This window comes from Chrysemys picta, chromosome 7 (genome assembly GCF_011386835.1).
Source record: "Chrysemys picta bellii isolate R12L10 chromosome 7, ASM1138683v2, whole genome shotgun sequence".
NCBI lineage: Eukaryota > Metazoa > Chordata > Testudines > Emydidae > Chrysemys > Chrysemys picta.
Genome location: NC_088797.1, coordinates 87,949,128 through 87,976,876, shown reverse-complemented (window position 1 = coordinate 87,976,876; position 27,749 = coordinate 87,949,128). Strand labels below are relative to the sequence as shown.

General features: G+C 44.0%; 1 protein-coding gene across 4 annotated transcripts in view; it reads left to right on the top strand.

Annotated features, from left to right (window-relative positions):
- The window catches only part of PALD1 (phosphatase domain containing paladin 1), a 194,170-nt gene that overhangs the window by 97,926 nt on the left and 68,495 nt on the right, over positions 1-27,749 (top strand). For all 4 annotated transcript variants that reach the window (XM_005281860.5, XM_005281862.4, XM_065551963.1 and 1 more), the window contains 9 exons: positions 24-128; positions 8,942-9,037; positions 9,783-9,917; positions 10,433-10,549; positions 10,692-10,871; positions 14,629-14,826; positions 17,021-17,161; positions 18,297-18,368; positions 22,478-22,618. In XM_005281860.5, coding sequence (XP_005281917.2) covers positions 24-128; positions 8,942-9,037; positions 9,783-9,917; positions 10,433-10,549; positions 10,692-10,871; positions 14,629-14,826; positions 17,021-17,161; positions 18,297-18,368; positions 22,478-22,618 — 1,185 coding nt within the window. The remainder of the gene's footprint in view (positions 1-23; positions 129-8,941; positions 9,038-9,782; positions 9,918-10,432; positions 10,550-10,691; positions 10,872-14,628; positions 14,827-17,020; positions 17,162-18,296; positions 18,369-22,477; positions 22,619-27,749) is intronic.

Genomic DNA, 27,749 nt, shown 5'->3' with positions numbered 1-27,749 from the left:
AATTCCCTTTTGATCTCTCCAAGGTGGACAGTGCCATTTCCTGCTGCTCTGAAATGCATGACATGAAGGAAGCCATCTATGAGTATAAGAAGAAATTGGAAGGGATTGGAGAAGATTACCAGATTCAGGTACTGTAGGAAGCCAAACTACAGAAACATGGTGCCTATTGAAGAGAATAATTCATATGTTGTTAACAAAAAACAAAAAATCTAGTACTAAGAGAATAGGCATTTTTTGTGGTGAAATACAAATAGGATAGTGTAGGTGATGTACTTATTTTTAAAAAATCTGGAGTGAATTTTGTGCTGATGAAAATCACCAGATTGACAGCTTTCCTTGCTTCATTTAGCATTTTAAACAGTAGCTTGGTTATTTGCAGAAGAAGAATTTCCTGCCCTCTAATTTAGGAAGGGTGTCAGCCCTTCCATCGGATATTGACCTCTCTGGGTGATATCTGTATCACACTCACGTTCGTGCTGACAGCTATGCCTCTAGGAGTGAGACGGACTGACAAATTTTTCTTTGTAAACATCTACTTTTCTTTGTAAACTGAGCACCTGTTTTTCCATGTAAACTGAATACCTATCATCTGGAAATTCTGATAGATAATAAACATGGAAGCTCATGATCTTTTTTACTAAGTCACTTTTTAGAGGAGAGCCATGCTTTTAAATCCACACACAGGGTGGCTTAGTGAATATGGCACTAGACTGGGACTCAGGAAACCTGGATTCAGTTCCTTGCTCTACCATTGCTTTGCTGAGTGATCTTAGGCAAGTCACTTACTTTCCCTGTGCCTCATTTCCACATCTGTAACGTGTATAACAAAACTGACCTCTTGCATAAAGCACTTGGAGATCTATGGATGAAAGGTGGTGTATGTGAGTGAAGTGGTGTTGTTGTCGATCTCTAGTAATTCAGATAGACTATTTTATAGGGGTTCTTGGCAGTGTCATAGTGAGAGTTCTGTCCTTCAGTATGATGTGGGGGCAGGAATGGCAGTGGTGATGGGGAGCAGCTCTTGCGTCGGGTTTCTGACTTATTCCAGTTTACAGACAAAATACTACGGTTCCTTCAAAAAATGTGGTTGAGAATACTGTGCTTGCATTAACTTTTCCCACATAGTTCTGCCAGTGCTTGTCTTTTTCCAATCCTGGAATTCTCTTGAGCAGAGGCTGCCACTTGTGCCAAATGCTGTGGTTCTCTTTGTGATGTGGGCATTTGAGACGACCATACTCATTTTACCTGTGGCCTTGGAGTCTTTAATGTACATCCCCTGATAGTGAACTTGTCATTTATTAGAAGCAAGTTACAGGGTGAGTGAAGAATTGAAGAAAGAAGGATGGAAAGATGGAAATACTGTCATTTTTCCTTTTGAAGTCTCCTGTCCTTGAAGATATAAACAGGATGTAGTATGGAATTCAAGTGTAAACGAGAGACACTATAAACATGGATGATATATGCTATTAGATTGTGCTAAAGCCAGAAGACCGTTTCTTTGCCAAAGGTTTATGCTGAAAACAGAAGGAATGTTCCTTTCTTCCAAGAGAACACTTTGGGAAGGAAAATTCTCATTCTTGCTGATGAGGTGTCGATGTAGTTGTTTGAGGTGAGATGTTGTGTCAAAATACACAGGTGTGATTTTATTCCTGTCAAAAAGTGAGGTGCGTCTGAGGGAGGAGGCTTTCATGACTTTGTAATGTAAATGACATGCTCTTTACTTTATTTCCAGTTAATAACACTGACTTGCTTATGCCCTGAGGAAATATTTGTGAAGTCTTTATTGTTGCTGGGTTATCCTTAGCTGATGGGTGACTGCAGGAGTGGTTCCTTTTACAATTGTGTGTTTGAAAGTTGTCAGGAGTGCCTAGAGCCAGGGATGGGAGCTCCTGTTGTTGGTTGGATAGAGCATAATGAATCAATAACGTCATAACAATAACAGTGTTCAGGATTAAGCTGCCACTCTGCTTGAACTCCTGTTGCTGCACCTTTGAAGACCAAGGATGGGATAAAGCTTTCTTTTTCTGCTTCCCTTCCGATCTTGGATGAAGTCAGAAATCATAATATTATTTGTTGTTGTACTGAATTTATGGGTGTGCTTTATAATTTACAGTATTCGGAATAAGCCATTTCTGCTACCTTTTGATTGGGACTGATATCTTACCATCTCCTCCCACGCCAATGCAATGTGAATGAACCCTAGATAATGCAAATAAAAAGAAAACGCATCCTATTCTTCCTCTTGCTGAAATATTCCTGATCGATTGACAAGAAATGGGAAATTTTAGTACTTGCTGGAGGCAAATGCCATGTGAGTGCACAATCGGAGCCATATAGCACATTAGTGTAAAACCAGTGCTCCTCCATTGACTTCAGAGGTGTTTATTGCTGATTTACACCAACATATGAGGAGACTCACCATCACATATACCGCCACTTAAGACTTCCTCTCTCCAGCAAACTACATGTTCTATCCTTCTTGGGGAGGCTTTATAGAAGACTATGTTTTTATTTTATAAGGCTGTCCCCTGAGGACCTTGGCTGCTGCCTCTATTTGTAGGATCACCTTCCTAGGTGGGGTGGATAGGATAGGCTGTTTGTTTTCATTCTGCCCACCAAGGAGCATGTGCTAGGACCTGACCGGACAAGTAACCTCTCAAACCGCCAGGCCAAATGATCGGTAAAATGGAATCTGACTGTATCTAGTTTGGGTTTAATTATCACTGAAGCCATGTCTTCCAGTCATCCCATCCTTGATCCAGTGGACAAGCAAACTTGGTGGGAGGGATAGCTCAGTGGTTTGAGCATTGGCCTGCTAAACCCAGGGTTGTAAATTCAATCCTTGAGGTGGCCATTTAGGCATCTGGGGCAAAAATCTGTCAGGGATGGTACTTGGTCCTGCTGTGAAGGCAGGGGACAGGACTCGATGACCTTTCAAGGTCCCTTCCAGTTCTATGAGATAGGTACATGAATTAAACAGTTGGTGCTGCTGAGCCGAGATGTGGTTAGCAGGGATCTGGTTAATAGGGAAGTTAACTGTCTTGTGATGCATGTCTGATTTCCAATCTGTTTGATTGGGATTCACTTCCACTTTAATTTGATGCCTCAAATACCACGTAGTAGTTAACAGCAATGGCTCAAAGCAGATTTACACTTTATCCCGCACTTAAAGCAAGGGATATCAGAGTAGCTCAAACATTGCCATAAGCAGCGCTGATTGGAATGTTGAAGTGCACATATGGCGCCAGATCCTAAACTGGATTAAACTGATATCAACCCATTGAAATCAATGGAGCTATACTGACTTACAGCAACTGAGCATCTGGCCCATAGCAAAGGAAAGATAGGAAGAATAGTAAGAGGCCAATATGGCACCATCAGGAGCTCTTTAATGACATGAAAATCAAAGGAATTCCATAAAAAGTGGAAACATGGACAATTTTCTAAGCACAAAAGAACAGTGCAAGCATGTAGGGATAAAATCAGAAAGACTAAACGCTGGTCTACACTACTGCAGTAAATCGATCTAATTTACGCAACTTCAGTTACGTGAATAACGTAACTGAAGTCAGCGTAGTTAGATCCGCTTACCACGGTGGCTACATTGTGCTGTGTTGACGGGAGAACGTCTCCAGTCGACTTCACTTGCTCTTCTTGGGGAGGTGGAATACACAAATCGATGAGAGAGTGCTCTCCCATCGATTTAGCGTGTCTTCACCAAACCAACTAAATTGATGCAGTCACTGCATCAATTGTAACAGTGCCAATCTACTGGTAAGTGTAGACATGCCCTAAAGTGCAGAATGAGTTAAACCTAGCAAGGGACATAAAAGGCAAAAAGAGGATTACAGAAGTACATTAGGAGGAAGGGAAAGATGAAGGAAAGTGTAGGTCCATTACTTAGCAGGGAAGCAGAGCTAATGACAGCGGGCACCCAAGAAGGCTGAGGTATTTAATGCCTATATTGTTTCTGTCTTTATTTAAAAGATTAATTATTACCAGATGCTTAACACATTAATATTAACACCTCATAAACCAGAATAAGGAAAGAACAGGGTTCAAGAATGTTGATTAAATTTGATGTATTCGGGTTGACAAGGCCTGACTAAAATTCATCCTAAGGTACTTAAGGAAGTAGCTGAAGCATTCTTGGAACCGTTAGCGATGATCTTTGAGAACTCATGGAGGATGGGTGTTGTCCCAAAGGACTGGGGAAGGGCATACATAGTATCTATTTTTAAAAAGGGAACAAAGAGGCCCTAGGGAATTATAGACCAGTCAGCCTAACTTTGATACCTCGAAAGCTACCGGAACAAATGATTAAACAATGAGTTTGTAAGCACCTAGAGGATAATAGGATGATTAAGCAATAGTCAGCATGGATTTGTGCAGGGAAAAATCATGCACACCAACATAATTTCCTTCTCTGGCAGAGTTACTGTCCTATTGGATGCGGGGAGCAGTAGACATGATATATCTTGATTTTTAGTGAGGCATTCTTATAAGCAAACTAGGGAAATGTGGTAAATGAAAGTACTATAAGGTGGGTGTGCAACTGGTTGAAAGACCATACTTAAAGAGTAGTTCTCAGTGGTTTACTGTTAAACTGGGAGGATGTGTCTAGTGAGGTCCTGCAGGGGTCTGTTCTGGGCCTGGTACTTTTCAATATTTTCATTAATGACTTGGATAATGGTAAGGTATGCTTATATAGTTTGTGGATGACACCAACCTGGGAGGGTCTTCAAGCACTTTAGAGGACAGTATTCAAATTCAAAATAACCTTGATAAATTGAAGAATTGGTCTAAAATCAACAAGATGAAATTCAATAAAGACAAGTGCAAAGTACTACACTTAGGAAGGAAAAATCAAATGCACAACTACAAAATAGGGAATAACTGGCTAGGTAGTCGTACTGCTGAAAAGGACCCAGGAGTATAGTGGAGCATTAATATAAGTCCACAATATGACGCAGTTACAAAAAAGGCTAACATTATTCTAAGGAATATTAACAAGTGTCATATATAAAACATGGCAGGTAGTTGTCGCACTCTGCTTGGCAGTGGTGAGGCCTCAGCTGAACTATTATGTCCCGTTTTGGGCAGTACACTAAAAAAAAATGGATAAAGAGCAACAAAAATGATAAATGGTCTAGAGAACCTGATCTGTGAGAGAACCTTAAAAAAACTGAGTATGTTTAGTCTTGAGAAAAGAAGACTGAGAGGGGAACCTGATAAGTCTTGAAATCTGTTAAGGGCTGTTATAAAGAGGAGGGTGGTCAATTGTTCTTCCTGGCCACTAGAGGTAGGACAAGAAGGAATGGCCTTAATCTGCAGCAAGGAAGATTGAGGTTAGATTTTAGGAAAATTTTTCTAACTATAGTTAAACTCTGGATTGGCTTCCAAGGGAGGCTGTGGAATCCCCATTATTGGACATTTTTAAGAACAGATTAGGCAAACACCTGTTGGGGATGGTGTAAGGATCCTGTCTCGGCATGGGGGGATGGACTAGCTGACCTCTTGAGGTCTCTTCCAGCCCCACATTTCTATGATTCAGCAATAAAAGTGTTTGATGGCACTTTTGTGAGTCTTCTCAGGAATTCATGAAATCCTGGTTTCCTTCTCCCCACTCCCCTGCCCTTGTTTCTAGGAGCGTTTGGAATATTTCACTGCCCAAAGAGGAGTTGTACAGCACATGAGTAGCACTATATCTCAGTGGGCATTCTCTGGTAATGCTTGGCATGTGTCCTTGGCTAACTAGTGGAGATGCCTCACAGTGCTGAATATGAGAGAGCAGCAAGGTGAGGATCATCTTTCATTCATGTTTAAGCTGCAGGGCAGAGAGTTAGAAATCTCCCTCTGAGTCCTGAGGGTTGCTCCACTTTTTCATGCACTTTATATTCCCCAGCCTTAAAGCTTCGTGTCCTTGCAACCATCCTTCCAGCAAGGGGAGACTGGATAGGACCCCCTTTGAAGTTTGTCAGTATCACTCCTTCATGACCTTCCAGAGTCAGTGTTGAGCCATGAGGTATGTCTCCATACCAAAGGGCTGAATGTGCTGCCTCTGAAGCTCTCCCAGCCTCTATTGGCCAGGCAGCAAGAGACGAGCATTGGGAGTTGGTGCCTCAAGTGTTCAGCTTTGCTGATGAGGTCTCTCAGCCAGGCTGATCCAAAGGTTATCAATTAGGGCTAAATGTTCAGAAATATGCACCTGAGCTGCCTGCACAAAATATGTCCCATTGGATCTGCACAGATAGGTTCTTTTGCATATAAATGCCTATTTGCATACACAGTTGCAGGAGCATTCTGATAAGTTTCAGGCACAATGTAGATATCACTTTATGAAAGTTTGGCCGTAGCTATGTATCAAGTGCTTTCTTCTTCTGCTATTTTAAAGAGAAAATGTTGACACATCCTGCTGACAGGTAGGCTTTGGAACTCAGAAACTGAAAGCTGGAATCTGAAGTGCTCCCATTCACTATTATTTGGGATGGTGATATTTGAAGGAGAACTCTTCCTAGTTTGGTCTTTGGCATGAGCATGAGGATGGGTTTTTTACCCCATGCAGGAGATACAGTTTTGTTTTTTAAAAGCTAAAGCTACCCATACCAAGCCCCCACTGCAGTGATTTGCTGTGGAGGGAGATGGCCGGTATATATCGTTACTGACAATGGGAAATAAACCTTCAGGCATTGCTGTAAATTAAACAAGAGGAGTGTTTATTTGAAGTTCAAATGTAGCAATAACACTTTTAAACAATGGAAAGTCTCAAGGAAAATTTGCTTATTGGACATGAACTGAATTTGGGGGCAGAAGGGAAGGGAGGGAAAGAAAGAAACCAGAGAGAGTGAGAGATGGATGGTAGGAGATATTTGCATACGTAGATGTAGAACCAGATCCTCAGCTTGTGAAAAACAATATATCTCCATTACAGTCAGTGGTGTTTCAGCATATGCTTAAGAGCTTTGCTGAACTGGGGTCTTATTGAATGAATTTTCATATGCCTGATCATTTTCTTGGGGCTTTTTGGCACACAGGAAATCTTTCTCTCAGCCCCCCAAAAGTTTGAGCTCCTGAAAGGTGCTAACTCTACGGAAATGAAGTCTGAAATCCTCTGTCCACAGAAAATAAGTATGGCACAGACAGCAGCAGAACATACTTCCATAAACCTCACTGCCGATGTGCCTCAACTCCTGACCAAAATGGGTCATGCCTACGGAGGGAGAGGGGTGTTCGCTCCTTTACGCCCCTGCTCAGACTGCTAGAATGGGTGTCAACTTGTGTCAAATGAAGCATTGGCTTTTGTGATCCGGACACCTGTGAACAAAGAAATGGATTAAAACATCCATTAGATGGCAACAAGGTTCTGACATTACAAACCTGGTCTGGCTTTGACCTGATGACCTAGAAGTGACCTCTGTACACTTTGCTATCAATGCCCTGAGAAATCCAGTTTTCAGCTACTTTTAATTTTGCTAAACTAGTCACCTCAGGCTGGGTTCAGGTATTGTGTGTGTGTAATATAAAAAAAATTAAGAGAAAACAAAAACTTTGTGGTGTGTGTGTTAGGAGATTCACCTCAGAGGTAAAAATGTGGTAAAGAAAATTAAACAAAACAAATACCTGGGGAAAAATAGCACTAATATTGATATTAGCATCAATGAAAACCTGGCATATTCCCACCATTACAGACTTTGTTTTGAGTTTCCAGAGTAAGCATGCTTCTCAGTCTCTTGATAAATGACAGAGGGCCGGATTTATCTCATGGATAGTATGTAAATTGAATATTACAATCAATTACATAATGTCAGAGATTTCCAAGTGACACTTGCCAAATCCTCCTTCCCTCCCCTAGTATTACAGGGAAATCTCTTTATAAATACACAGCTAAATGTTAGAACATTTTCCATAACATCCTGGATCTGGATTTGCAATCTAACTGCTTAGTGATCAAATATTTGTGACCTTCTGGGTGATCCTGGGGTGTCTGTGTGAAGAAACGTGACCTTCAAGTGCTTTGAGAAGGCATCTGATCTTAACAGTGCTATAACATGACCTTCAAGTTGTTTGGCTAACATGGGGTGCTCATGCTGTTCCCCCCCCCCCACTCTTGATTTTAGCCTTTGATGATAGCACAGTTGAGACTCTTTGTCTTTAAGGCACCACAACAGTGTTTGTCCTCACCTTAAGTCTACACATGCAATTCTAGTCACCTTCAAAGAAAGCAGATTTTATTGGCAAATTATCAAACAGAAGAGAGAAGCATTAAATAAAAACAAATTGGAAATAAACTCTCCAAATACGATAACAAACACCACTACACAGCCACCATGCTTGCAGTATAGTGTATGACATTGTTACCCCTGTGGCATAGCCTTGTCTGTCTTTCACTCGCTTTTCATCAACCCATGCCCACAAGAAGATGTCAGTGTCTGAACTTGTTAGCTGCAGGCCATGTGCCCAGGAAGGTGTCAGGACTGGAGCTCGCCACAACCCCTCTTTCGTATAGCTGGTTTGCAAAGTTTTAAGTCACATACTAACATTTGGATATTGCATTGCCCCAAACCAAACAGAGGATAGCAAACCAGTTTGAATCCAGTTGGAAAGACTCCTGCTTTCTCCAGAGCCCAAGCTATGCAGGAACATTAGGCAATATGCTATTCAAGTATCCCGTCCAACTTTGCATGCTTAGCTATAAAAGATAGGGTCTCCGAGATAGGCCAGTGTTTTCATGTTACTGAGTTTTCTCTTCTAGACAAACAGCAACAAGTGTAAAGTGATCTCCCATCCTTGAAGGCAAACAGCTTATGGAAAGACACATTTCATAGACTCAAACTCTGCATTGGTCTTAGCGTTTGGGTCATGTTTAAAGTCTGCAGTTCATATTGAATGGGCTCTATCTCCTGTAGTCTGTCACAAATGTCATTGTTCTGGTTTATTCTAGGGGAGCAGCACCAAAGAGTATTTCCTTCAAAGGACTTTGCAGAGCCTTGAGCGCTATTTCTACTTGATTGCTTTCAACTACTACCTTCATGAGCAGGTGAGTGTTCTCCCCATTGTCCTTGTGAAGCCTGCCCCTACACTCCCTCGTCCCACTACTTCATTTCAGCAGCTCTACTGTGGAAACAAACATGTATGCTGAGGGGCTGGATGCTGGAAAGCCCAGCTTCTGCCACTTTCCAGATGTTGATTTTGACCCCCTCATGGTGTCTTCAGATGCTCTTGGTTTTATGTTAGTTCTAATGGACTACTATGAGTAAAATCCAGTTAGGAGCATGGGGTAATGGTAATGGAGGCCCAAGCCCCACTCCCACTATGTACTGTGTATATGGCACATGACGTTCCCTGAGAAAACAGTCCCCTTTCATCTCCCCAAGGAAGGAACCCCAGGCACCAGGTGGTGACTCAGTGAACTGCTGTATCAGCTTTTCCGCTGTGGAGCATGGAATCAAATCTTGGCTAATTTTCAAGTGAAATTGGTTTGAAAACTTTTTCCTTGTCTCCCATTTGTCCACATCACAAAACCATTGTAGAGTATGGTATCACTATGAGCCTGAGGCTCTGGACTGGAATAGGAAGGCAAATATGAGGGTCAGGTTGTGCGAAGCTCTGAAATGGGATTTGAAAAAAAACCCTTAACGGTGAGCTTTCAACCCTTTTCTGAATTGCTTGCAAGGATTGCCCTGTAAGGTTGCTATTCCTGTAAGATCTATGTGTAGTACAGTGCTTGCATTTATCTGTTCCTGAACAAAGCATGTGTCTCTCTCTCTCTCTCGCTCTGATAGTACCCCTTGGCCTTTGCCCTCAACTTCAGCAGATGGAGGTGTGGGCACCCAGAGCTCTACAGGCTGCAGATGAACATGAACCTGTCAGAGCTCACAGTGACGGGGGAACTGATAACAAAGGGGACGCGAGTGCTAGTGAGTGAACTTCTTAAATCTTCTTGCAAATCCCACCCTTTAGAGGGCGGAGGCAACACAATAGGCATGTGAGGCTTATTCAGCCTCTCTAGAACCACATACAGTATATCAGAGCCAAACTCTCTTCAGGGGAAACCCCTCCCCCCCATGCTTCCATAAGCTTACACTGAAAATTCACTCTGATGGGGCCAAACCAGAGCCCTTGATCCATGTGCCCCTCAGCTTTGGAGTGTTTGAAATCTTGAGCCTGACTCTGTGACTTCGATCCCATCCTGACCCTTGTGTCAGACATGCACATTACAGTGTCCTGGGCGGTGTTTGAAGGGAAGTGGGAGGCTCTCGGCGGAGGCGGTTGTTTTACCAGTGAGTGCTACTCTGACCTAGAGAGTGACCAGCTGGGAGAGTCTGTCTGGGAAGACCTGTGATGGCAAAGGTGCCAGCTGAACCAAGAGATTGGAAATGTGGCTTTCATCTAAACTTTGGCTCCAGCTTACTCTGATTTTGTTCTCCTGCAGGTGGTGGATGAGCGTTTCTCCCCAGATGTGCTCAGCACTGTCAAGGAAATGAGGGTAGCCAACTTCCGGAGGGTCCCCAAGATGCCTGTGTATGGGATGGCACAGCCCAACTCCAAGGTAAGGAGGCAGCATGGTGGAGATTCTGGCACAGGGGGAGGTGACCAGAGTGCAGGACTGAAACCTTCTGGGTTGTGCCCTGTGCAGGGCAGCTTGAAACATGTATGTGCTGGGAGTTTCATTTTGTTTCCATTTCCCATAGGCTATTGGAAGTGTGCTAAGCTACCTAACTGATGCAAAGAGGAAGTACTCCCACATCACGTGGATAAACCTCCGTGAAGAAGTGGTGCTGGAAGGAAATGAACAAATCTACACCCTCCGGGAACCTGGGATCCTGGAACAACAGATTACGGTGCCTGTTACATCACCTGAACAATTAGAGGTGAACACTCAGCACCTTCTTCACCTTCTGCCTTTTCTGTTCTTGGTGGTAGTCTCTACTGCTACTAGAGGTGCTTAATGCAGTGAAGCAGGCACTAGGAAGTGTCTTGCTGCTATTTTGGTACTGTAACACTTTGCGCGAGCAGCTTGTATTGCTTTATTTTCATTGGCATATATGTAACTGCCTAGTGGTTACAAAGCAAATACTACATGGTAGTAATACTTGAGTAACTAACACACATTCTCTGAGACAAGATGGATGAGGTAATATCTTTTATTAGACCAGCCTCTGTTGGTGAGAGAGACAAGCTTACACCGAGCTCTTCTTCAGGTCTGGGAAACTAAGGCCAGGTCTACACTGAAAATCTATATCGGTATAACTACATCGCTCAGGGGTGTGAAAAATCCATGCCCCTGAGCAACATAGTTATAATGACCTTATAGCTCCCTGTTTAGACAGCGCTATGTTGACAGCAGGGCTTCTCCTGTCGACATAGCTTCCGCCTCTCGGGGAGGTGGATTAACTACGCCGAAAGGAGAAGTTCTCCCATCAGAGTAAGAGTGTCTTCACTTAAGCTCCACAGCTGCATCAGTGTGTAGACCTACCCTCACTCAGGCCTTTTCTACGCTACCAAGTTTTGTCACCAAAAACTGCCTTTTGGCGACGAAACAGTGAGCGCATACACACTGCAATGCAACTTTTGTCAGGAAAACGCTCGGTTTTGATGACAAAAAACTTCCACCCCATGAGGGACTTTTTTCTTTTTCCCTCCCTTTATTTTTGACAAAGAGCCAGTGTAGACACTGCTGTTTGTTTTGTCGACAGAACTGGCTTCCGCCAGTATCCCACAATGCCTGCCCTGATTGTTCTGCTAGTGTTTTGATCTCTGCTGCCCTGCAGGCACGTGCCCCTTCCCTTTCAAAGCTCCAGGAAGTATCCAACGGCTGAGTGTGCTGCTCCGTTTGGGGAACAAAGAGCAAATCATTGGAATGCTCCTGTTCTGCCCGGCACTGGGAACACAGCAGCAGGCAGATTGCTGTCGCAGGGCTGTGGGGAGACTGCTGTGCTGCTTTGACATTCCTCAGCACAGAGAGCTCACAGAGCTACTCCTGATGCCGCTCCCGGCAGCTGAGGAGGCTGTGGGAGAACTTGGAGGGAATCCCAAAATACACAGGGATCAGCTCCGCCTTCCCACGACACTGCACTGTGGGATACATGCCCACAGCACATTGTTCACACTGTGGATGATGGTGCCCCCAATGTGGACATGATCTGTCGACAGAGGAAGCAAGTGTGAACACCCTTTGGTGATTTTTGTTTTGTCGACTTTTGGGTGTCGACATAAGTTTTGTCAAGAAAACTTGGTAGTGTAGACAAGGCCTCAGTGTCGCTGCTAAATACAAGATTTGAACAGATTGTTTAGCATAATTAGGTAACAGATTTCAAGGGTGCTTAACGGGCCACTTCATCTTGAATGGTCCCTTGAAATACGTGTTAACCATTTATGCTAAGCAATCTGTTTAAATCTTGTATTTAGCAGATACGCTTTGAGTTAGACTATGTCTACACTTTGCACCTTGCAACAGTGTGGCTGTGCCACAGCAGCCACACCATTGTAAGGTACGCAGTGTAGCTGCTCTTTGTTGCCAGGCAACAAAATAAAACCACCCCCAACAAGGGGTGGTAGCTGCGTCGACATGAGAGCGGCTCCTGCTGACGAAGCACTGTCTGCACCGACGCTCTTAGTCGTTAACACTTCTGTCATTCAGGGGCTGCTTTTTCACATCCTTGAGCGACAGAAGTTTTAATGACGAAAGTGCCAGTGTAAACAAAGCCTCAGTTTCCCAGACCTGAAGAGCTCTGTGTAAGCTCAAAAGCATGTCTCTTTCACCAACTGAAGTTGGTCCAATAAAAGATATTACCTCACTCACATTGTCACACTAATATCCTGGACTGACACAGCTACAACACTGCATGTGACACAAATTCAGTAGTTACTGTGTAACACGCTGAGTTCTCAGGATACATCATAGTAGTACTCTGATGAAGAATATAAGAAAAATAGGTAGTTAATTTTGTTACTGCGTAGTGCACGTATAAACTCAGTATTTAAAATACAATTCTGTATGGAATGGTTATTTTCCCCCTCTCAAATTGCTGTACTATGGGGGCGGGATGGGAGGGGGAAAGAACAGTTTTCACTTTGCTAATAAACAAGTCAAAATACCACCAGCCTTAATGTACACGAAGCTGAAGATGACAAGTTACCATCAGCAAATGAGATTTACATTGACGTACCGACCAGAGACTGCATTTAAAGATATCCCATCCATATGCTCCACAGCAGGGCATGGACCTGTGAGCCACATCAGCCCCCCTCTCCCTCTCATCCCGTTCCCAGCTGGTCACCTACCTGGGTTGCTGCTTATCACCCACCTCAGAGCGTTGTGCACTTGGCACAGAGAATTTCAATTTTGGATACTGGATACTGACCAAAGATTTTTCATCTCTCTCGATTCTTTCCTTTTTTTTTCTTTCTGCCTGCCTGCCCACCTGCCCCACTCTCTCTCTTTTCATGTTGGCAAATAAGAGAAAGGAGGAAGGAAAGCAGTCTCATGACAAATACAGTTTTGCGTGGCATAACATATTTTATATCAGCTGTAACCCTGGGCATGTGGGTTTGATACAAAAAGCACAGTTGTAATAAAATTATTAGCAAGCATTTATACAGCACCTAAATGTATATAATATTTTACAGAATGTGGAACAAAACTGAGCTTAAACCTGCAGAGTTTACAGGGTGGCTTGAAAGAACATGTAAATGATACAGTTAGGCAAGGGAGAACAAAGATGTTCTTGGCTGGGTCTTGAAAAGGGATAGCCAGGACAACTGAGAGGAGAAGCGTGGCCCCACCACAGTGGTCAGATTGTGTGGTGGGACGGCAACGAGGCTGGTGCTAGGTGTGTAGAGAAGGGAGTGTGGAGAGACTAGATTCATGAGTTAGGCAAGCCCATGAGGGGTTTTAAAATCAAGAGGGCAATTTTAACAGGATCTTGAAATGAGTGAAGAGTCAGCGGAGGTGTACAAGCATGGGGCAGACGTGGTTTGGTTTCTTTGTACAAAACAGAAGTTGGGCAGTAGCATTTTGAACATGTGGGAGCTTGAAGAGTTGGAATTTGGGTTAGCCATACAGAACTTGAAGGGAATTGTCAGGCAACAATGAAGATGTAGATCAGGATTTCAACAGAGGCAGAGGCTGTGTACAAGCGATGTTGCAGAAGGGATTATGGACACATTTGTACCCCTGGGAGATGAGAGCAAAAGGAGTCAAGGACTGACCCCAAGAGATTAAGGACAGTAAAAAAACATGGAAGGTCAGAGTCAAGGTGGGCGATAGAAACATGTGAATTTGTGTTTGTCACCCAGCCTGGGCATCTTCTGTGTATCAATGTATCATACATTCCTACCTCACTGGCAGAGGAGCTCTTTGGGAGAGGTCTAGACTTGAAAAGCAGGGGTTGTTGTAGATTAGGCTAAGGCATACTAGCAGAGCTCTGTGTGGAAAGTTTCCAAACTGTGGTCTTGCAATATGCCTGGCATTAGTCCCTTGCTTCCCTGAGTCCTGAGTTCACCTACAAACTTATGGGGAAATAAAAATTTCCTTTTAGGGTGAAAAAGGAAGAGATTCTGAAAAATTATGTTAAGTGTCCATACAGTGAAGGAGTCTTGTTCAGTTTCTTTGTCTCTCCCCTGCAGAAATTAGAGTTCACCTTGAAGAATGACGTGCTAAAGTCCCAGAAGTGGCTGGAGGTGTATCTGGAACAGGAGAAGCAGATGAAGATGTTTAAGAGTTGCCTGACCACACAGGAGATACTTAATCAGCACAAGAGCACATGCCAGGGGCTGGTGTACAAACGAATCCCAATCCCAGACTTCTGTGCTCCCAAGGAGCAGGTAATGGAGGAACTAGAAGCTATTCCATAGTTTTCAACACTAACACTCCCCTGAAGGGGCAGTGGCGAATGCCTTCAGTGAGAATCTCCTGGGTTTTCTCCCTCACCACTTTCAAAGGGTGGTTGGTGGATAGGTCAGCTCTTCTCTCTCCCCTCCCCTCCCCTCCCCTCCCAATTCATGCTCTCTCTTTCTCCCTATGACCAAACTGATACTCGCCCTCGTTCTGGTTCGACTTTCTCTTCTGGTTCCCCCTCCAAATTGGTATTCTCTCTTTTGTTTGCCCTAAATTGTCTGTCTGTCTGTCTCTCACTACCTCTTCCATTTCCCCCTGCAGTTGCTTTCCTCTCTTCTGGCTCCTCCCTTTCCCTCACCTTAAGGCACTGCAGCCTCTTTCCCTAGAGGAGTGGGGAGCTGCTGCTGTGCTAGGTATGTGGTTGCTGAATCTGACTACTTCGTTTCCCTTCTTTCCCTGTGTTTGTACTCGGGAGAAGTGAATGAGGCAAGTTACCAGACAGTCTTCTGTCTGCTTACCACAGTGGTCCTCAGCGCCTGGTGGCTGACATTGCTTTTGAGAAAACAAAGGCAGCATGATTGCAATCCCTAGCCTATACTGTCTGGTACTGTAACTCTGGGACAATCATGGCCAGAATGAGATGCTCTGCAGCCCTGGGTTGTGTGTACTGCTTGTGTTCCTGCACAGTTTTATAGACTTGCGAAGAGGAGATTTGGTGTGTGTTCCTCTAGGGAAGTTATGCAGTTGCTTACAATGCTGAATCCTCTCCAGTATACCAGACACACCACCTAGCCTGAGAGTCACTGATCCATGTTCTAGTAATTTGGCCCATGCGGGGATCACAGACGCTCTTGTCCACGAAATTTCATTTCTTTAGTTTTACAGGTCTGAATGTGTTTTATATAAGCATTGATAGAATCAAGACCACTTTGCAGTCATGTTTATTGTCAGTGCATTATTGCCATCTGCTGGTCTGAACCTGAAACTATAGATTTGCATCTACAGTTGTTAATCTAAGGCTACATCTTCACTAGGGGTGGGGATCGATTTAAGATACGCAAATTCAGCTACGCGAATAGTGTAGCTGAATTCGACGTATCCAAGCCGACTTACCCCACTGTGAGGACGGCGGCAAATCAACCTCCGCGGCTCCCCCGTCGACGGCGCTTACTCCTACCTGCGCTGGTGGAGTACAAGCGTCGATTTGGGGATCGATTGTCGTGTCCCGATGAGACGCGATAATTCGATCCCCGAGAGATCGATTTCTACCCGCCGATTCAGGCGGGTAGTGAAGATGTAGCCTCAGACTTTCCTTTCCATTTCTGTTTATGCTAGCCATTTTATGTCGATGCAAAAGAAATTGAGAAGTGTAATTAGCATTATCCTAGAGAGATTTCCTATTTACATTTTCACTATAGTGAAAACGATCACCTTGGGATAGCCACAGAGAGTTGTGTATTTCTTTATAGCTGCAGAAACTGGGGGATTTAAGACCAGTTAGTCTGGATTTGATATAATCACACACTATTCTTCCTTGGAAGGAGAAACTTTAAGACCTATGCAGTAACACTGTAATGTAGATGGTGCCTTATACCCTGGTGATAGACCCATTAGAAATACACGAGAAAGACAGGGAACAGCTGCTTTTCAACACCTCACGGGGAAAAAAGTTAGCCAATCACAGTAAAGACAGTGTTAACGATCTCTGTGTGAAGGTGAATGCTGCTGGTTCACAACATATCAGAGTATAGGATTAAATGGAGGTAACACAGAGACTCAGTGGTATCCCTCTTAAATCTGGACTAGAGCATTCAAGTTCCACATTAGGAGTAAGGATCTTACCTAACTGCTGACACTGCAATGCACTGTGCTGCCATTCAGATGCAAGTTAAAGATCCTAGGGCACTTTCTGCAAGAAGTAGAGGGTTATGCCTTTGCTTAGGCCAATATTCCCTCCCTGGTATGAGTCTGAGTGCATCAAAGGCTGTGGCATTTTCACAGTCACTGCACTCCCAGTGTGTATCTTCTTGCTTTGTAGCACCCTTTGGGTTACCTGGAAAGTGAAAGGCACTAAAGAAAACCAGATATACATTCTATTAATCCACAGGGGTGGGACAGAATTCATGAGTCTCATCCAGCAGGGAAAGTCCGTATTTAATTCTTTTTGTTGTTCATTTTCAGGATGTAGATCGGCTGTTGGATGCAATGAAGAGTGCGCTAGCTGAGGACTCTCACACGGCCTTTGTGTTCAACTGCCATAGCGGCAGAGGGAGAACCACCACAGCCATGGTTATTGCTGTCCTCACGCTCTGGCATTTCAATGTAGGTATTAGCCCAGGGATGGGTCTCTTGCTCTAAGGAGGGTTTGGAACAAAGGAAGCTCTGAGGAATGAATCCCTAAACACCAAGCCCTAGCCCTGTGAGCAGTGAGAGGGCTGTGCTGGAATCTCAGTAGGAGCCTAGAGTGAAATAAGGCCTCTAATAAAATTGGTTTGCTCAGCAGCAATGTAGTTTAAACAAAGAGTTTTCATTATTGTTGTGAGTGTGGCCACTTAAGTGGTGGAACAGATTATCCACCAATTCCTGCTTCATTACATCACTTCCCGATTTGTCAAATTTGTTGCCTTGAGCTCTGCACTACTGGGCTAGTCCTAATAGTGGAGCTGGAGGTTATCAGCTGCATGAGCAGAGTCACCAAGGAGTTCTGCTGCAGTTTGCAATGGCGGCAGGGTTTTTTTTTTCCAATGAGAAATGTGGATCAGTGTTTTAAAATGACCTTGGGTGTGGCTTTGGATTGAGGAGACCAAGGACATCTCCCTATTATTAACCCTTTCTTGTATGTAGCCAGCAAAGAAGCTTAAGAACAATAGCTAGGATGGTGATGATATTTTTTGCAATTCTTTAGCATCTTCCATCAAAGGCATTGTAATGTGCTTTGTAAACATTAAGGAATTAAGTCACGTGCACCTCATGAACTAGTCTTGTTTTACAGAGCAGGAAACTGAGGCACAAAAATTCAGTGACTTGTCCAAAGTAACTCAATGATTCTGGGGCAAACCTGGGACAAAGGGCATTGCGGGAGGGGGGGCGCTACTGGTTTGTGATCAGACATGAAAGTCAGGAAACTTGCCCATGCAGTCAATGGAAGAATCAAGAATACAGGGCCAAGTCATTTAACTGCTGTTCCTCAGTGTCACCTTCTGTTAAAAGAAAAAAGGGGAAAAAAGCATAAATAAGTGCTTTGAGAGTATGGGTGAAAAAAGCTACACGTTACAAATGATTAGTTGTAGAGCCCCTGCTTCCTGATGCGCAGTTCTTCCCTTAAACCACCGTATTCCCACATACAGTATTGTTAAGTGGCTCAGGAGTTCACCCAGGAAACTATTGCATGTGGGGGCGTGTAATTGGATAGCTTTTTAACCGCTCAACCTGGCTTGGCCTCTTCTTCTTGCTGCAGGGCATCCCTGAGATGAGTGAGGATGAAATTGTGAGTGTGCCTGATGCCAAGTACACCAAAGGGGAATTTGAGGTGAGTCCTTCTCCCATATTAATCTGCCTTTATTTCAGGATGTCTTGTGAAATCTCCAAGGGCTGCTCATGTCCTGTACCTTCAAACAGCCTCAGCATTTCAGCTACTTCATTCAGGGACCGAATTTCCCATTAAGTGATGGGGCCTGTGTTTAGGATTCTGAAGCAGCCAGACTGGGGTCTGTTCACACTGTGGTTAAAACTCTGATAGTAACACCCCCGTTCAAGTCTGGGTCCTGGCATTTGGGGGCTTGTCTGGGGCTCTGATACTGGGGTTAGTATGTTCATGATTTGTATTTGGAGATGCGTCTTTTGCTGCTTTAAAAATCATACTGTGTGCAGAACAAGGCAAGAGGATGATGATGGCCTGTTAAAGATAACACACTGTTAGGCTGGTCTCAGGAGGTGTTAAATGTCGGTTTTCATCAGCTACATCAAAGCAGAGACCAGGGCTTAGCCTACAGGAGACATGTCTAAAGAGCATTCCATTTGTCCATCAGCTGCAGGCAATCTGAGTGTCAGATAAAATAGCCAGAATAATAGTTTTTTTTAAAAATAGGGCTCTCTCCCCACACCCCACCAGAGTGTAAATGTTAACCAGCTGTGAGTTCAAGCCTCATTGACCCTCCCTCATCTGCTGATGGTATGATTATGCCCTACTTTATTAACCCCAGCCTCTATTGTTTCCCCATTGTGAAATCACTCTGTTCTGTCCATTTTTATTTTCCAAGGGCAACAAACATATTTTACCCAAGTGTCTGGCATTTTGCTTCTGAAAGAGCAATGTGGCACTTGTATTATTGTGTCACCTTGGCAAGTCCGCCTTCTGGCTGGTGACCTGCAGGTGTGCAGTACTGCAGTGGCATCTGCTTATAGCGAAGTCAGATTAAGTTTCCACTGATCATGAAATAAAATGAAAGACCCTGATGGTTCCAATGCAATTTGCAATTCTGGTCATATTGAAATTTTCCTCAGGGAAACAACTTGATAATCTTACTTTTATTTTTTTACAGTATAATAAAGAGAGCTCTTATTGTATCCTGAACTAAAAATGACTCTAAACCCAAAATATAATCGTTACCAAATTTATGTCAAGCTGTAGCGAGGTCGAGACTCACCAGTGCAACGCCTCCTGCTCATTGTCCTGGGAATTAGCTCGATTCCAGCCCGGAGCACCCTCTATAGGCCACCTGCCTCAGTCCCCCCCCTTGTGTCCCTCCCAGACCCCAGGGCCCTTTCCTTGGGTGCTGCCCCAGCAGTACCCCACCACACTCTAGGTCTCCTCCACTCCTCCCCTCCCCCACCCGGGGAACTCCCAACTCTCTCACCCACCTTGCCTCAGTGGCTACTGCCAGTCATCATCTAGCCCCCGCTCCCTGGGGAAAACTGCCATCTGTAAAAGCCACTCATCATTGGCAAGGAGGTCGGACCAGTTGCCTCTGCCTAACCCCGGGCTGCAGCCTCTGCAACCCCAGTACCTGCTTTGGCCTTTCCCAAGGCCTGCAGCCTGGGGAGTTGCCAGGCCAGAGTTCCCCAGCTCTTCTTGCCTTTCCCCAGCACTACTCTATTCCCAGTACTCTGAGCTCCCAGGCAGCCAGGTTCTTCTCTCTCCAGAGCAAGAAAGAGATTGACTCAGCTCCTGGCTCACAGCCCTTTTATAGGGCCAGCTGTGGCCTGATTGGGGCATGGCCCCAGCTGTGGCTGCTTCCCCAATCAGCCTAGCCTTTTCCAGGAGCATGGCAACTGCCCCACTACACAAGCTGTTGCTGCTCCTGTTCTGAAGCCATATCAAAGTAGCTAGTTTTGAGATGGAATTGAGTTTGCGGGGTTTTTTTAACAGAGAAACTCTTGAAGTGCGTCCTAGCATCTTCAAGGTTCTGCTTGGTTGAACCAAGAAACGGAGGTGGCCATGTGTGCTGAGGGAAGAAGAGTGGTGTGCTGAGGGAAGAAGAGTGGTCTGGGGGCACCTGGTCACTGGGCCGGGACCTGGGTTCAATTTCCTGCTTTGCCACAGACTCCCTAGGTGATCTTGGACAAGCCAGAGTCTCTCTGTAAAGTCTGCAAAATGGGGGTGATAGTCATAGATTTTAAGGCCAGAAGAGACAATAAGGTCATCCAATCTGACCACCTGGATAACACAGGCCCTAGATTCTACCCAGTTACCTGTAAACTGAGCCCAATAACTGTTTGACCAAACATGTCCTCCAGAAGGGCATCCGGGCTTGATTTGGGGGGAGAGAGAGAGAGAGTCAGAGAGAGAGTCCACCCTTTTCTTGGAGATTGGGTAGTAGTTCCCTACCTCACATGGGTGTGAGGAGGATAAATACGTTAAAGACAGGGAGGTGCTCAGATTCTATGGTAATGAGAGCCATATAAGTATCTAGGATAGACAGATAGTTTGTAGCAACTGTCTGATAAGCTCTGAGGGGTTGTAGCCAGTCAGAGTTCATGGATCTACATATTATGCAGTCACTGTACAGATGATAGTCAGACATGGCTGTTTGGCAATATGCTCTGTCTGTGTTGTTGTAGCAGTTTATTAGCATTAATCCCATCCTAATAGCGCACACTGTTAAAATTCCAGTTGAATTGAGTGGGAGCAGGTCTGTCCGTCAGTGACTTTAAAAGGAATGAGTATGTAATCAGCACTTCGGGTTTCAGGGCAGAGGTGATAGTTACTATGCTATTAGATAATAGCATGTGTATGTCTTTGTTCCTTAGGTGTCTTCAGGAGTCTCTTTCGGTGGGGAGTCAGTGAAGACCCATGATAATGTCACTCCCCTGCCTTATATAGCTTTTGCATATGGCGGGAACCCTTTGTTTCAAAGTTTGGCTCCCACACCAGTCAGTGGAAAAATACTGATATACCAAGATGGAGACTAGCACCAGGTGACCTGGTCACATGTCCTTGTAGTGTCACATAAGCCATTACTCGAGGCTGTTTGTAGGGCTCTCAGGAAGGCTCCCAGGTGGGAGATAAGCTTCTCCTATGGCCTATTGTTTTCCTAATGGCCCTTCCTCATCCAGCTATTCAGAATGAAAGCGTCTTGTCTAATGGGTGTTCCCCAAGTTTAAACACTTATTTGTAATACAGATATACAGTCAACATTCCTAACTTCAGATACAAAAATAATACTTGCACACAAAGAGGATAATCCTATTCAGCAAATCAGAACCTTTCCAATGACCTCCCACATGACCTATCTTGCATAAAACACATCATAACTATGTCATAATCATATAATATCATCTCTATGAAGAATATTGGGTGCAGTGTCTCAACGGGCTCCTCCAGATTTAGAGAGTGCAGTCCAGCTTGTCTAAAGCATTTCAGGGGGCAAGCAGCGTGTGGGAGTGGGGAATACAGTGAGGAAGCCCCAGCACTGGTTTAACTAGGTGTTTATGCTAATGGGAGCTTACTAAGGCAGAGCAGCTCTGTAGGGGACAGCTTTTCTCCTACACCAAGATATGCTCAAGGTGTGTGTGGGTGAGTGCGTGCTGTCAGAGTGCCAGTTGTGGATCCCTAATTTCTCTACTCTGCACAGCTCCAGCCGTGGTCTTGGTAAGAGCAGCCTGTACACCAGCTGGCAGTGGCAACCAAATGAAAATTGATGGAGTGCATTGAGGTTCTTGCCCACTGCACGTGTCCTACCCAAGCGTTAGGAGGGGGTGATGATGGAAGGGCGCTGTGCTAGCTTGACACCAGCTGAGAGCTCCCAGCATTCCCCTCTCTCTCATCCCACTCCAAAGGAATTCTGAGTTGGCCACTAGGTGGCCTCTTTGGTCTGCTTGTAAGGAACAAAGGGGCCAGACGGTGGGCGAGAATCTAGCCTTACGTGTTTTCGGGGTGGTGGTGATTATTTGTATTACTGTAGTGCTTAGAAGCCCCGGTCACAAACCAGGACTCCGCTGTACAAGGCGCTGTACAAACACATAACAAAAAGGTGATCCCTATCCCACAGATCTTACAGTCTATGTATAATACAAGAGACAACAGATGGCTGCAAGCGGATAGATTTGGGAGCACAACCTGGAATAGTCCTGTCTATTTTGTGCTCCTCAAAGTGCGTAAGTTTTAGAATGAAGTCAGTTACTACTCTCATCTCCTAGGTGGTGATGAAGGTGGTGCAGCTTTTACCAGAGGGGCACAGAATGAAGAAGGAGGTAGATATGGCACTGGATACCGTGAGTGAGACCATGACACCTATGCATTATCACCTGAGAGAAATCATCATATGCACCTACAGACAGGTGAGTGCGACCAGTCATATTGCTTCCCAGATTAACTCTCTTCATTCCATATTTATTTTTTAACTCTCCTGTAAATGGGAAGTGCAGACACTTTGATTAATGGTCTAGATAGCTGCCTAGTTTCATTTGCTGTTTGGTATTTATATTACAGGAGACTCCTGAGTCCTGTTGTGCTTGGTGCTGTAGAAACACAAAGGCATGGTCCCTGCTCCAAAAGGTTTTTTTAACATAGCACTGTGGCTTCTTCAAGAGCCTGTGTGTCCTGTCAAAATGCTGTTTTGTTGCTTATTTATTACAGCAAAGCTTTTTGGTGCATTACTAGAAAGATCCCTGCACCTCCTTCAGCTGTGACGTGTTGGCACCCGTACTCTCTGCTTTTCATTTTTCTTCACTGGCCAAAGCAGTATCGTAAAAGCTGCTACAATGGTGCTATCACTTCGTGGCAAAAACCCAGAGCTGCTGCTGTAACTCTGACCAGTGTCTGTTTATTGTCTTATGGGTAAATATTTGAAAAAGAAAATCTGCTTTCAAAACACAATGCTTCTGCAGATGGTTTGAGCCTTATTCCCTGTGCTAGTTTGTTATTCATTGTGGTCATCTCTAAAAGTATGTCTCTTAAGCACTTGCTAAGGATGGTATTCCTGCACTGTGCCCAAATGTCACCACCTCTAGCAGAGCATTTTATTTTTACCGTGTATTGTATGTTTCAGTGGTGGCAGGGGTTTGATCATGGAGGGAGGTTGTGGGCAAAGGAAGTTTGAACCAAACCCTAATAAAACGCAAAAGGATGACTTCCAGAGAGATACTTGATAAATGAGAAGGACTGATAGATGTACATATGACTCCAGGCATAGTGGGACTGATTAGCTTTTGATCACAAGTTCATCGATTATTTTTTTTTGATTAAATCAGTTGTATCATGGTACTGATTTGCGTTCAAGACAAAAAGGGCACTTCCTACTTTCAGCCAGCAGGTGGCAAATGTGCTCTTTTCTGTCTGCATTCTGGTACTAGAGTTATGGTCACTTACTCATTTTATTCTTGAAGTTGAATAACTTGTCTTTTAATGTGGGTTGTCGAGGTGGGGGGGGAGGTGGTGGAAGGAGGACACTGTGTGTGGGGAGGGTACCCAGGAGTTTCCCAATACCTGTCGGAGACCTCTGATTTCCTTCTGTCTCTGCTTTTACATCACCCTCTCTGAAGAACCTGTATGGCAGGCACCTGTCAAAGCCAAGTAGTGCTCTGGGGACTCCCATCAGAGCCCATTCACACCACTCCCTTGCCAGTTTCAGTTTCCCATAGTGTCATCTAGCTTCTGCCAATGAATTTACATAAATAGTTCTGAATATTAACAGGCTATTTCTTGCCATGAGCAATAGAGTGTGTACATGTTGGATTGCTGGCATGGGAATCTTAAGGAACATGCTCACAGGATACTGTATACTGTGTATTTTCATTGTAATCTCTGGAACTAGCATAGAAATGAGAGAAACTAGCATAGAAAATAGTCACAAAACTAAGCTTAGCAACAAACCTTGCAGCTTCCATTTTCTTGTATTCAACTCCAAAGTGTATACAGCTGGGGAGGCCAGTCTATAAAGGAGACATTGTCTGGACTGACAGGCCCAAATATAAACCAATTTAAAAATATTTATTTATTTATTTATTTTATAACCCTGTCTGGGAAAATCCGACTCCCACTCTCCCGACCCCTTAGCAAAAACCAAGGCCTGTGAGATGGATGAAATTCAAATTTCGTTGCTAGTTGGTGCCTGAGCCACAAAACCCGAGAGGGCTGTGGCTCTCGTCAGTTCCTTTGCACGCTATACTGGCCCCTACTTGTGTGGTCTATCTTGAGAAGCAGAAAGGGGATAGCTGGCATCCTTTTGCAGCTGCACTGTAATTCAGCATCAGAACTGGAATGTCATTGAGGTTCTGCCCCCTTCCCTTGATAGAACAGTGCATTTCATGCTGGATGAGCATTCCCCCTACCCGGCTGGTTGAGTTGTACTCACTGGGCAGAAGATGCCAGCAGCTGGCCAATTCCTGGGTTGAGGGGTTAAATGTAAGCTTTTGTGGGGTAATGATGGTGGATGGTAGAACAGTAAAATAAGAACCTTTTCAATGGATACTTTTAAAAGCTATGGGGTTGTTTTTTGTAATTCTCCTGGAACATATAAGCCAAAATGTGAAAGGAGTTTTGCCAAGTTGGTTAGGCCCAAAATTTGACTTGCCTTAAAATGTTCTGACTTCTAAATATAACTTGAAAAAGTGAATCGTTGACTTTGGAGCTGAGAACTATTTTAATGCACTATGTAGGACCAAAGCAAGAATCGCAAGTTTTGCTCCTTCCACAGTTGACTCTACAGCAGCAATTAGCTAATAAATTCCGAGAAGCTTGCTGCTATAATCCAGGATGCTAGTGCATAAATAAGAAAGTAAACATAAAAGGCATGTGAGGTTTAAGTTCCTTTAGAAACATGTGCGGGAGAGCAGGCGAAGTAGGAGGGTCATGTTTTGCCATATAGAAAAAGAGCAGAACTGACCGTGGAAGAAACGTGAACAACTTTTAAAAGAGTTTTACAGCTCAAGTTGAAATACTTTTTTAAAAGTATTTGCTGGTAGTGCTGTTTTTGGTTAGTATGCACAGGTTTGAAGTCCCTTTCCTTACTACAGTGCTGGTGCTCTGTGCTTTAGCTTTTAGTCTCGCAGCTTTTCCATATTAGCATGAAATGTAAATACAGGAAAGGGGACATAAGCCCTGTGTTCTTGCAGGTAGTCTTGTCCCATATCTAGTGAAAGAGTCCTCTTTCCAGTGACCTCAGATCAACCCGATTCCACGTGGTGTTTTTGAAAATGGAAAGCAGAAACCTCCCAAAATAATAAGTGTGCCTCATGGGCATTAAAATGAAACGGTCAGATGGGTAAGGCCCAAGGTAGAGGTTTAGTGTATTACATATTTCTTTAATTATAATTTAATATTGATGGAAATAGTCTCTTGATTTAAAAAACAAAAATCAAATAAAGGTTGTTCAGAATGTGTCGATTGAAACATTCCCCTGCAGTATTTGCAACATAAGCTCTGCAGCAATGTGTTTGTACAGGAGAACTAGAAAGTGAAACTTATTGGAAACAAAATCAGTTTGACTAGCTTCTAAGTTAAGTTAAATCAGAAAAGTAAACAAATAGCAAAGTGGTGAAAAGTGAATTTTCATGATTATTTTCCCCTCTATTTTTAATTATCCACGGTACTCTTAGGGTATGTTTCTGGTGTAGTGGTTTAAAAAAAAAAAAAAAAAAAAAAAAAAAAAAAGGGGGTAAACTAACCTAACCTAAACTCTGTATTCCCCAAATGAGAAGCTACACTACTGATATGTCTACCCTTGGAGCTGGTAGTGTGATTCCCAGCTTGGAGAGACATGCTCATGCTAGCTGTCATCAAGCTAGCATGGTAAAAACAGAGTGTAGCTGTGGCAGAGCAAGCAGCCGGAGGGGTTCACAGCCCTGAGTACAGGCCCATCAGAGAGGCTAGGTGGGCATTTGGGGCAGTTAGCCCCTCCTGCTGCTCATGCTGTTGCAGCTACATTCAATTTTTAATGCAGTAACTTGATGAGAGCTAGTACAGGTGTGTCTCCTGAAGCTGGGAATCACATCTTCAGCTCAAAGTGTAGACATGCTCAAAAAAACACCGGTAAAGGCGTTTAACCCTGCCTCCCCCAAAGAGACAGTGTCCATTCAAACACCTCATGCAAAAGATCATGTTAGTGAGGATCTCTCTTAAACCTTGTTTGAACTAACCCTCCTCCTGTTCCAAACTGGAGATGTGCTGCAATCAGTGCATTTTCACTTTCTTTGCACTTTTGAATGGCAGTTGTTTCACGCAAGGATCAGAGAAGGCTGAGACTGAGGCGGGAATGAAGTTTTCAGCCCTGCAATATATTCTGTTCACCAGAGTAAATGGGTTCCAAGCTGCAGAGAAAAAGCCCTGCCTTAGCCCAGTATAAAAACGCCATAGATATTTTGGTTTTGTCTTTTACGTGAGCGTGAGTGCCCTTTAAATTACCTACCAAAAGCCAAACTGCAGTCTCTGAGCCTTCCCACAACATTGGCACAAAGCTCCCCTTCTCAGTTCTGCAGGTCAGTGAGAGGCTAAGGGGAAATACAAATCCATGCTTCAAACCCTCAACCATTATTTGCTTAAAAAAAAATCCCCAAAGGGACAAGTTGGTGCTATAGTTATCTCCACCCTTCTCTTGCTAAATCTGCTCTTACCAAAACCCTCAATCACAGGGATGTCAGATCCCTTCCCTTGCCGTCTCCCCCCCACCCCCCACATGTTCTTTCTAACTGGTATCAGAGATCTGATTGTAGCCAGATGTGGCCCCTTTGACCCTGTTAAAGTGCCTGCCACAGTCTCTGGATACAAAACAATGGGGCTTTATCCCTCCTCTTTCTCCTGGTCTCATGCACACAGCTCTCTCTCTGCAGCTGTCAGACTGATAAGTTTATTTAACTGGGGCTCGTGTTCTTACAACTATGTAGTCACCTTCCATGCACACATCTCCTCTCCACCCAATATCAACCTTACATCTTCAGAGGGGAAGAGGGAGTTACAAGAACCGACGGAAACCCCGTTCTCTAATGAGAATGGGTGAAGCATCTGTGGGAAAGGAAATGGGAGAAGAGAGGGAATATGTAAATTGAAAAGGACATGGTTTAGGTTATATATTTTAAACTATTCTAAAGGGCCCATATAAAACTGAGTGCTTTCCCAGGCATTAAAATCCCCAGTGATTAAACCAGAATTGATGGCAATAATAATAGTAGCAGAAGCAGTAAAGTGCCCATAAGTATGTAACCTACCAAGCAGCAATAACCCAAAGACTCTGAGTTACTTCAGATTGTTGGTTCTGAAGCACTATATGCTACTTTCTCCCTGATAGCCCCATGTTAAGTGTAGGTAATTTGGCATTATTGGGTGGAGGGCTTACATATAAAAAATCCTCTATATTTTTACAGAGTTGCCAGGGATAGCAGAATGCACATGGTGAGTATTTGCCCAACCATCCATTCCATATCTAGTGGAGTTGGGTGGCCCATTTGAGGAGCTGGATTTTTTAAACACGATTTC